This window comes from Bacillus rossius, chromosome 11 (genome assembly GCF_032445375.1).
Source record: "Bacillus rossius redtenbacheri isolate Brsri chromosome 11, Brsri_v3, whole genome shotgun sequence".
NCBI classification, from domain to species: Eukaryota; Metazoa; Arthropoda; class Insecta; order Phasmatodea; family Bacillidae; genus Bacillus; species Bacillus rossius.
This window is the reverse complement of record NC_086338.1, coordinates 28,643,080-28,655,236: the sequence shown is the minus strand read 5'-3', so window position 1 is coordinate 28,655,236 and position 12,157 is coordinate 28,643,080. Positions and strand designations below refer to the sequence as shown.

At 39.9% G+C, this 12,157-nt stretch overlaps 1 protein-coding gene across 2 annotated transcripts in view; it reads right to left on the bottom strand.

Annotated features, from left to right (window-relative positions):
* Positions 1–9,510, bottom strand: part of LOC134536745 (large ribosomal subunit protein uL1) — a 31,740-nt gene extending 22,230 nt beyond the window's left edge. The window contains exons 1-4 of one of the 2 annotated variants that reach the window (XM_063376651.1): positions 9,424–9,510; positions 9,135–9,290; positions 6,237–6,385; positions 4,376–4,548 (exon numbers count right to left, since the gene is read on the bottom strand). In XM_063376651.1, coding sequence (XP_063232721.1) covers positions 4,376–4,548; positions 6,237–6,385; positions 9,135–9,290; positions 9,424–9,428 — 483 coding nt within the window. In that variant the 5' untranslated portion in view covers positions 9,429–9,510. Of the gene's footprint in view, positions 1–4,375; positions 4,549–6,236; positions 6,386–7,796; positions 8,717–9,134; positions 9,291–9,423 lie in introns of those variants that run through there. The other variant, XM_063376652.1, reaches the window with a different exon arrangement.
* Between the last annotated feature and the right edge of the window lie 2,647 nt (positions 9,511–12,157).

Sequence of the window (12,157 nt, the reverse complement as noted above, 5' to 3'; positions counted from 1 at the left end):
CAGCATGCCCATTTACCTAACCTAAAATTTGATGTAAGTAAAGGTCAGCTTACAGTTTTTTTTTCTTCCATTAAGTCTCTCGGGAAAATGATTTCTCAATGTTCGACATATTATTGTATCACACGTTTTGTCAAACAAAAGTAATATTTTAATACATTCGAAAACTTTCGAATGTTTGAAATTTTCAAATACCTAATTTGGTTTCAAATGTGAATCGAATCAAATATTTGATTTGCACGAATATTTGCAATTTCGAATATTTGAACACCCCTACTTACGTGGTGTGGTAGGGTATTCTGGTTATTTTGACGCAATCAGTGATCGCATCCGTACTTGTGGGGTATCGTTTTAAAGATAATTCACACATCTGCTCACAGAAATTAAGATTTCGTTAATATAACCTGTTATTTTCCAATTATACAGGTTTAAACACAATTTTTATGCTATTTTCGGTTAATTTTTATTTATGGGGGGCCAAAATCTGCCCAATTCGGTTATAGCGAGGATCAAACCCGGAACCGTGACACCTCGTTATAACGGGACTAGTGTATTTTTTATCCATCTGCTGCCAAGGCGCAGTAAGCCTCGGGAGATGTTATGTCACATGACCTTGGCCTTAACCCAGCTGCACGCCAGTGTCTGAGAAGCTTGACAAGACCTTCCGGGCTTTTAATCGCAAGTTCGTGAAATTCGGTAATCCGTGATTATCTCGGTCCCGAACATATCGTATTAACGAGGTTCTACTGTACCTCAATAGAATGTGTTCCAAGGAAAACGTAAACAGGCCAAGTAAATTGTAAGCATTTAAGTTTTTAAAGTACTACATTTACATCAATATTTTTCCTCGAATCCCGAATCTTTTCCCTCGAATTTCGAATCTTTCGAACACTAGAGATTCGGTGGGATTTGAGTATTCAACCGGCCCATCCCTAAAAAAAATTAAATTTCACTATAATTTATGAGTTTAATCATGATACCTAAATCAAACTATTACAAAGTATTTAAGTTTGGACACCGCAATGTTTTAAAAATGTTGTTTTGCTTCCTTGGTTTTCAGGTACATGTCTTATTTCCCATGAAGAATCAAATTTATATTAAACAAAATATTTACTGTATATACTCGTGTATAGCGCGCCCTTTTTTCCCCTCAAGTAAAGGAAAAAAATAAGGATGCGCGCTATACACGGGAAAAAAAAAGTTTGGTGGAGGGGGCGGGGAGGAGTGGAAGTCGTTAACTGCCGGGTGACGTTTCTGGCCAGCCCCCACACATACGCACAAGCAACAAGGCCTCTGTTTCACACACACACGTGCGCGCACGTCATGGTCTCTTGTTTATTTTTAGACCTCCCCCCTTTACAGAAAGCCAGCTCAGAAAGCTAGTAAAAAAAGAGAGAGAGAGAGAGAGAGAGAAAATGTTGTCACCAGTCCCCCCCCCCCCCCATCGCTTTCTTAGCTTCCTCCATTCCTCGTCCCAGCAGCGACCGGTGAGTCATCTAGTTCTCCGCGCCAGCTTAGCAACGTAGCGCGGCACGCCTCCCTCCCTCCCTTCCTTCCACGTACCAGTTGTGACGATATATGGCTTCATTATCTTCCGTTTACACAGCAGAGTTTATGTATTTTCCTGAAGCATCACCACACATCAATTTAAATAATCAAAGACCACAAAATGTTAGTAAAATTTATTTATGGGAAAAAAAAATTTCAATTTTTTTCTCTTTGGAATTAGTTGCAAAAATCGTGGTGCGCACTATACACGAGTAAATACGGTAAATCTGAGAAAATTATAGATTATTTGGCTAGTAAACAAAGGCGAGCCAATTTCATTACAGGGTGGCCACTCTTCTGGGATAATAAAATTACTGGTTTTTTCCAGGTTTTTTCAAGGGTGGTTTTTATCAATACAGTAGAACCCGTTTATAGTGAACCCGCCTATAATGAATTCCCGTTTATTGTAAATTTCCGTCTCGGTCCCGGCAAAATGATGTCAGGTTATGTATTAATTTATTGGATATAGCGCACAACTTTTGTCAATGTTGATACGTTTTCCCGTGTACCACGAACAAATTTTGCCGACATAATGCACATTTATCTCAAATATTTTCATATAATTAAAAGTATTTTCACAAAACGTCTATTCTGGATCACATTAACGTTTTTCTCCGCAATATGCTACTCGATTGTCCACTGTTCATATTATAAACAAGTCGTAATCGAGTGGCCTCGGTAGGCTACGTGTAGCCAGAAATGGTGCTCAGTTTGGTGAAAATAAAAATAGTTCTCCCTGCATAGTTAAAGAATGGGCGAACGCGTGTACATTTAATAAGTTATCAAAATTGAACATAAATTACCGCCACACAAATAAGTATGTACATTATAGCAGCAAATTCAATATTTTTACGTCTCATTTTTATCGTTCACGTTTCGGACATTTTGATCGAGTAAGGTTCGTAAGACTACCACTAGATAGAACTCTGTGGACAAAATTTTTCCATAGAAAGTAAGAAATTTTCGTTCCAGCTTTAACAACTGCGATACTAAATGATACGTAGTGATCTTTGATGCGCCAGACTCGTTATTTTTCGTTTATTTACTTTTGACGGTAAAAAGAATTTCGTGTTATTAAGCTGCAAATGTGCTTCAATAAGAAATACGTACATAAAAAAGGGTGAAAAACGCGTTAAAAAACGTAAGGCATTATCTGTGCGAGATAAACTGGACATTATTAAAAAGGTAGACTCCAACCCCACTGTCCCGCACGTGTTAATATCAAAGGAACTGGGAATTGCAACATCCACATTAAATACAATATTAAACAAGCTGAACAATCTTCTTTCTCAAGCTGCGAATACGTCACAGAGTATTAAACGCCTGAAAAAGGGAAAATACGCCGATGTCGAAGAACCATTAAGAGAAAGTTTGTACATGTGTAGTGTATTAAAAATAATATCTGCATTTGCTCATAAAACTGTTGCTTTGAGTATTTCCATTCGTTCTTTTCTTGGCTTAGGCCTATGTGTAGTTAAGATTATGCTTTTGAGTATGTATTGCCGATATAAAAGTTTTCCCAGATATAAAGTTTCCCCTCTATAGTGAACATATAAACTGCTCCCTTCAGATTCATTATAACAGGGTTCTACTGTATTTGCATACAATTTGCATTTTTGTTACACAAAGCACACACAATATGATGTTTTATTGGCGTTAAACAATAGACAACTTACCTATAGGCTTAAAAATTAAATCAATGAACTTGCTTAAAACAAAACCTACCACCAACAAAAAATTTATAATCTCACGTCACAAAAATTACTTGACACCAAACGCACGTGTTTTGCCTCTCTTGCGTGGCTGGCTAATGCTGTTCTTCCCATCCATGCTACCGATATTGATTTTAACATTACACAAATTGCAAATAGCATGTGTCCTGCACTTTGGATCTTTCTCCACCCATTCAAACTTTTCCGTATATTTGCCATTGTACGTGGTGACCGAACTCGTTGACATTTTGATAGTCTGCGCCAATTACATGTTAGATTAAAAAATTCAAAACAACGTCCCACACAACTAAACTTTTAAAAAAACTCGAGAAAAGTATCCGTGATACCGTGACGCAACAACATGAGCGCAAAGTAGAAACAAATATACATACAAAACTAGTGCTACCAACATGCCGTGCGAGAAATTACTACCACCCTACAACAACATTTTCAGCCAAAATGCTGTTGCTTTTGAATACAGAAACATAATAAGTATGGAAGTCTGAATTGTTAACGGTTTCTTACGTACTACAAAAGTTTTTAAATGCAATATGAACAAATTAACTTTCACAAAATATAGCACACGAGCACGCTGTCGTGCTTCGACGGGTGGTGAACGTAATCATTTAACAGCCGTATGTTATTGCGATCGTTACTTCATAAAAAAATTCCCGGTTCTAATAAAAATTCCTGGTTAATTCCAGGTATTCCTGGTTTTTTTTTAAGAAATCCTGGCTATTTCCCGTATTTCCCGATTTCCCGGTTGGCTGGTCACCCTGCATTACCACGAGTCACAAAATGTTTTGGTTTAATTTTTCACAGCAAATAATAATACTGTTACTATTGAATATTTAAAACCATTTAAAAATGTGTTCTGTCTCTGTGAAGTATACTTTACTGAGTTTTTTTAAACACTGTTTTAAATATCACATGTACTTTAAAAATATGAGTAAATTGTTAAAAAAATATATAAAAACCAATAATGTAAATAGGGTTCCTTCCTTATATTAATGTGGTTGATCACACCAACCAAACAACTCTTTACTCTAGTCAAAAAAAACCCAATACACCAATCCCTCACTTAGCACGACTTCAGTAATGCCCCAGTCTGCACTCACCTTCTTCATCTGGAACTTGATGGTGGCCTTGACCTCGTCGATCTTGGCCATCATGCCCTCCTGGTGGGACAGCAGGCCGGGGAACTTGCCGGCCTTGTTGAGCCCCGGCCCCAACAGCCGGGGGATCTGCTTGATCAGCGCCTCGCTGGCCAGGAACGCATCGTACTTCTTGGCTGCAAGCACCACAACACCATCCTCCTTCTGCATCCATCGTATCTACAGTAGTCTCGACAAACCCAGCTTCCCCATTATCAAAGCCGACCTAAAGCACCATCACCGGCAAATGACTACCGTATTTGCTCGCGTAAAGACCCCGCCCGCGTATAACCCCCCCCCCCCCCTCTTTTCCTTGTTTTGTAAACATTTTTGAGAAAAAATTTAAAAACGTGTTTTTCTGGGTTTATCTGAGGGCAGGGCAGCTTGGCATGCATCAAACACCAAGCCATGTATTGTGAGCGGCGGGAGGTGATTTTGTAAGCGGCAGTGATACAGAGACTGGTATTATAGTTTGTCCGTTCTCAAAAGGACTGTCGTGAAGCGTGACAGACGTAAGCAGTTAGTCGTATCTCAAACGACATAAAGATGAAGAAAGCTGGACTCGCGCGCTTGTGTTGATGTGCAGTGTTGTCGGAGAAGAAGAGGGGAAGTGAAGGAGGAAGGGAATTGGGTCTGGTTGGCTGGCTAGCTGGCAGGAGGGAGGTTAAGCCACGCCTCTGCCTCTCCCCCCTGCGGACTCGCTGCCTCCCCCACCCTCCCTCATTAGAACAAAGACGCACGACTTGCCAGTCGTTCCGCTAGCTGTTTAATTTCATCAAAATTTAATAGGCTTTTAAATTAAGTAGTGGCAGTATTTCATTTTGCTTTAATTAAATGTTAGTTTTTCATACCTGAAAAAAAAAAATCCCCCCCCCCTCCAAAATGGAGTCGAAAATTTGAAGGAAAAAAAAAAGGGGGGGGGGGGGCTTTAAGCGAGTAAATACGGTATCTAACCATTGTCAACAGCATAAAAAAATTAACTTCATTTACTGGTTGGGTGAATCGTCGAGTGGCACGAAATAATCTATTATCTGATGCTGATATTGAAATTAACTTGGTTAATTGAGTCTCTATTGTATTTCCACATGATTTTCAAGTTTATTAATCTATTTGCTTTCAGTATTTCAATTAAAGAAATATTTTTTTAGCGCTACAAACTCAAAACTTGTTTAAGTAGTAGCCATGTGAAAAAAGATTAGTGAAATTAATATGTGATGACTTCGGTGGTTACAGATATGTCTTGTTTGTGAACAGAGCCCTTTTAGAAAAGTAGGGTCCTTGGTAACAGAGATTGTTCGCGTTTGATCCCATCACCCTGGAAAGACTCGAGTAGAAAACTATTTGTAATATAACACAATTTCTCAATACATATCAACATTCGACTATGTGTGTGTACTCTATACAGGCATCAAAGTAACTAAACATACAAATACTGTATGGCGCTAGCTATATTTTCATACAAGCTACACAGAATAAATGATTGTAAACGTGTTTAAAAGAGAATTTACAAATTGGACAACATGGTATTTCTTTTAAATTAAATAAGTTAAGAGTAACATTCAATCAAAAATCGAATTTCAACTTACAAAAAAAACCATCGATTTAAATTGGAAAGTTTTTAGGCAATGTCTTACAAAGGAAAAAAATAAACATCTTGTGAAGAGAAGTTGGCAATGTAACTTTCAAAAATTCACATTGAAAATCCTGAAATAGTTTCACAACCCAACACAACTGTAGATAGTGCTCGTGGTCAAGTGCAAAACGGAATGGGAGGAAATGATTTCCGACAGTTGGATAGATATGGGTTGGGAAGGGGGCAGCTCACCCAGCTTCTTGACGAGCTTCTTGTTCTTGTTGAGCTTCTTGAGGGCCTCGACGTCCATGTAGGGCACGTTGTTGGCCTTGGCCTCGTCGCAGTGCTGCTGGTCGCCCAGCACGCACACCTGCATCTTGGGCCGCGGGATGTGCTTCAGCCTGCCGACACGCACACTCCATCCTCCGGCGGCTAAACACTCTTGCTTTACATTGACATCTAGATCACCGATATTTAATGCATTTCAGTTATCCCTCAATCTACAAATCTTGTGCTACGCTGTTTAATCAACAGCTTGGGCCTTTTTTTTAATTCATTGTTCCAAAACTCTCTATAGCTCCTCCATTTCCCCGACCTTTCCCCGTTTTTCGTTAACACCCAACATTATTTTCTTGTCACATCTATACATCTGGCAATAGAACAAGCATAATATATTACAAATTACTATCAAAACGCATTTCTACAAACATGTATTAATTTAATATTTTTTTCTCTGCACTATATAGGCACTGTTATTTCCACCTACAATACATACCATGCACTAAGGTCTAAACGATATAAATAAATTTGTCTTATCAAACTTTAAAACGATACAAAATAAATTGTTGTGTACAGGCAAAATACCATGGATATTTTAATTCTGCTTCCATTGTTTATAGGAATAAATGGGCGGAGGAATCATGAGTATCCCAAGAAAACTCAAGGTTTGACCCAATCAAACCCAGATTACCTTAAGCCGCCCCCCCCCCCCCCCCACACTATGTAAAAGTCTAAAAATTGCAATTTTGGACACAACTGACCATGTTTATTAACCCCAAGACATTTTTAACACTATTATATTTTCTATTCTTAAATGTGTATCTATGTCATTCTAAGCACTTCCCGGGGCACAAACACACCTTTCTACTTGTATTTGAACTCTAGTTTTGAAAAAAAAAAATTGACCATTCACAGACAAGCAGACAAGTTCACTCCCTCTGGAAAGTTAAATGGCAAAGATTTGTTTGAAAAAAGTTGGAATTTTAAAATGTGCCCAAAAACACAAATTACCTAGTTTTCTCTGCTATTTCATTACTGAACTTCCCATAACTTTGGAAGATAAGTCCACCAGCTAAAAAAAAAAAAAACCTAACTCTCTTACTGAAGACCCTGTCACACTGCCAAAACCTTTGCTTCCAAAACCGTGAAATAAAAATGGCCAAATAATGTTGGAGGGCTACAAATTCAAAAACTCAATACCATTTGTTCAACAAGTTTTATGACTTTTTTATTATAAAATAATTTGTATACAAGACGGGTTCTAAAATATGCAGTATGTTTGACAGCAATCAGAATCGCAGCGAACGTGGAAAAAAACGTTCATTTTCGTCCCAACTAAGCTTCAAATGGCCAATGACATATGGGAGAATAAAATAATCATGAAGGTGAGTAACTAAAATTATGTTAAGTACCTTAATAATTTCCTTAACCGAGGTATAATCCGGCAAAACACCTAGCACGGCCATGATCCCGAACGTAGAGACAAGGATCTGACAGTTTGACAGAGCCTCTACGAGCGCTGGGCTGACTCACCGTCGCCACCCAGGTACTAAAACTAACGGTGGTGTTGCCACCACCTCCCCACTTGTTTTAAGACCCTGGGTGAGGGTCCGCCCGCATGTGCGTGGCTACCTGAGCTGCCAGAGTTTTATCCTCAGCCGGACGTCTGTCCGGCATGAGCCCGGTTCACTCTGAAAATACCATCACAGCAACACTTCCCATAAAGCCTTCCTGCAAACCACTTTACACAATTCTCAGCGTTGTTGTATCTATGACAGGGTTCTCATACTTTACTTAAATCAATTTATACCTTCTTTACCGATGTCACCCAAGTGTCATGTCATGACTGATTACTTAAGTGACAATTGAAGCTTGATTGTAACTTATTTAAATACCTGGTGAGATCAATTTGCAACCCAACAAATATGAGAGCTATCAAATTTAATTTACAAACTCCATCAATAATATAAAATAAAATAAACACGAGGAAAGCTGAAGCTCTAAGCCGTATGCCAATTCGTTTGGCAAATGTAGCCTAGTAAAAAGAATATGAATGCATGCCAACTTAGGAAACATATCAAGTTTCAATTAATAAAATAACATTTACAAAAACTTGTCAGATGTCACTTTGCCAATGATGTAAAGCACAGATCACACATTTAATATTGGTATTATGTAGCCTAAAAAAATACATAAGGGTAACAGTCCAACCACAAACACAAAAATGAACTGTTTTTCAGTACTAGCGATCAGTCGAAGTTTGTTTTTTTGAGTCGAAGAGGTTACATGAGAAAGGTTGTATATTATACATGTACTTCTATCTATGATCGCAAGATGGCTGTCGTGACTGTGAATTTTTCTTAGTCTTAATATGGGAAAGAGGAAGCCCAATTGAAAGTACCAATCAATAAATCAATAAAAATAATTTGGTGTCGGAGACATTGTTTCCGTAACTACCTATAAAACCATTTATTTTGTAACTTATAAATTTGGATATCCAACTAATTTCTACAAGTGTTAATTAACTATTTATGTTCACTACTAGAACAACCATTTGCTGAGTGTGCGGTAAACCAAAACAAAATATGAGAAAAAAAATGCATCTCATCTGGATCCACTAGCATTTCCCCGTGTATTAGAATACAAAATGCATTCTAACATTGACTATGTTAAAAGTTATGGTAGCCTACTTTAACAGGTATCTCAAAACAGCCATTTAAATGCATTTGAAATAACTCAAATAAAATATGCGTTAAAACAATTAATTAATTTAGAATTATGAAAGTACGTTTGCACCAAAGCCGTTTAGTTGCTATGACAGTATGTTCAAACACAAACCATTATGAATAAACTCTTGTCAGGTTAACATACTTGACGGTTCCAGAAAATCGCTTGTCTTTTTGAGGGTCATAATTCTTCAGTCCAATCTGGATCTCCACAGTTTCAAGAAATTTCCTCTTCTTTTCTTCAGAATTTTTAAGGACTGCACTAACGCACTCGTAAAGGGTATCACGCGAAACCTTGGAACTGAAATAATTTAATTATCCATTAGACACAAAACAAACAACACAGTAGAAAAATGGAACACAAAAGTAATACGCAAAAAATTACATTAAAAAATCAATAATCCAAATAGATGTTAAAAGATTTGGAACCTTACCTCATGATTAAATAAATAACAACAGACCATTACAAAATTTGCTGCACGGAAAAGGATCCGGATATAACCACAGTTTACGAATTGAGAGACACTTAGAAGAAGAGAAACAAAAACTTAAAAATATTATATGTTCCTTTCGCTTTCAATTAACACTCGAAAAAAGGCTAATATATATTTTAAATCTCATCAAACAACATTATATGAAAAGAATCCTTATATTTCAGCAGCAAAATTAATAAAAAAACTTCCTAAAGATCTTCAATTAGCTTTTAAAATAAATAAATTTCCAGTTTTCAAAGAAAGTTTAAAACAATTTCTTATTAAGAAAGCCGATTACAGTGTGGATTAATACCTATTATATTCTCATAATTGTGATTAATGTATAGATACTTATTAATTGTCTCGTCAATTTTATTATTTTATTGTGTATTTTTGTTTTATATTTATTAGCTATTACATAATATGTCCTTTTATACTTTGTGTGATGTTTATTATATTGTTTGTTATGATTTTTATCATTTATAATATTGTAATCAATTAACAACTCCTATTTCACCTTGTGAGTGTATAAAACAGGAAGATAATAAATAAATAAAAATAAATAAATATCCAAGCCAAGGATTATGTGAAATTTATATTTATTTATTTATTTATTTATTCATTTCATTCCGTAGACCCCTTACAAACTGCTGGAGTTCTGGGATATGGAACATGTCAGTTTTATATACATTAAAAAATAACATATCTAAGATCAGCGCTTACACATAAACCCACAGCAATACATAAATACAGTAATCTATGTACAAAAGAATAACAAAAGTATGTATAGTATTTGATTACATATTTAGACACCATTTCACATATACATTTAGCTTGAGACTTTATTATATTTGACAGATTGGCGGGCAGTTCAAGGGAGCCAGGTGGAAGACGGCTTGTCGGAGGTGGGGCGTCGAACATCTTACGACCCCCACTTACCACCCACGCGCCAACCCAACCGAGAGGCGGAACCAGGAGATCAAGGCTCAGCTCCGCCTCCGGTTGGGAGAGGACCATTCAAAATGGGACGTCCACATTCCTAATCTGTTGTATTGCCTGCGGCGGCGGACGAGCGCCGTCACAGGCTACTCCCCCGCGGAGCTGGTGCAGGGACAAAAGTTGGCCCTCCCGGGAGAGTGCCGCGTGGCTGCGGCGGCAACGGAGGTGGGATGGGGGGAGAACCCCCGCGTCGAACTCTTTGAAATGAGAGAGCAGGCACGTCAGCGGCAGGAGCAATACCTGCAGAATAACACTCCACTGACAACTCGCCCTCCCAAACCTCTTGAGCCAGGCGACCTAGTATACGTGCGACAGCACCATCTGTCATCGGGCGCCAACAAGTTCTGCGCGGGGCTGGCCCCGAAGTGGGACGGGCCCCGGATGGTGTTACGATGTGCAGGCGAGACATCCTACTACATCCAGACACCTAGTGGACGGCCATCGAAAATACACCGGGACGACTTGAGACGAGTTAACGACGAAGACAGGAAGGAGAGGACGGGTCCCCGTCAGACAACGCGAGGGGACGCAACAAACGACGCCGGCCGCGCGAGGGGCGTTCCTCACGGGCCGCGGGACGAACGGGACTCTGACGACAGACGAGAAGAGCGGGCGAATAACCCCGTGGAAGGACAAGACACGAGACAGAACGGTGAGGGGAGGCATGACCAGCCGCAGGCGGTGGAGCAGACAGGACTTGGTAAGTGGGGGAGGCAGGAAGACACGGTCATCGAGGTGTCCGAGTGGTCAACGAGGGACAGCCAGACAGACGTGACTCTTCCTGGGCTGATTGAAGAGCCGGACGAAAGGCAGATGCAGGAGCCCCCGTCAGACGAACCGACGCTGACGGACGACAGCCCTCAGGTCACAACGAGGACGGTAGTATGGTTCGAGAGTCTGGCCGGGAGACACCAGGAGCCACAGAGGCTTGGGGAGCCCCTGTGGCCATTAGACTTCAGTCTTACTGACTCTGACTTTTCGGTCCGTATTGTGGAGCCTGAGACAGACGATGACGAGGAGCAAGATGACGGGAGGGGTTCGCCGCCCCTGCCGACGGACGAGTCACGTTCAGACGGGCCTGCGGAGATGACGGAGGCGGAGACGTCATTGGACGAGGAGGCGGAACAGTTCGTGGGGGTTTTTTCTGCCCCACCTTCACCCAACACATACCTTGACACGTCACCCGTCCAACTGACACGTCCCACTAGGACACGCCGGGCACCTGGGTACTTGCGGGACTTTGTATGCTCACAGATGGGCACAGTCAGTCTTGTCGTGCCATCGAAGCCCCGAGATAGTGTTATGAACCTATTGCCTTATTTTGTCACTAAGGGGGTATGTCATTCACGACCCACGGCACCAGACGTCACACCAACCACCACACCCAGTGCTACGCAGTGCGCGGCTACGAAAACTCGTGCATAAATGAGAGGCGTTGGCGGACATAACGACCTCGTCGGAGAGGGGGGCATTTGACGTCGACCCAGGTGTCTCCCCGGCTCCTTCAGGCCGTTATGCCTCGCCAGCGCCATCTCTTGAGTGTGTTGTGCGACGCAAGTGTCGGAGACGTGCGACGTATGTTTGCTTTACAGGATATGACTTATTATTTTATTTTAAATATATTTTTGTTTTACGTTTTTGTACATATTTTTGCTTATATTTTATTTTAATTAATTTTGTATTGAAGGGTTTTGTA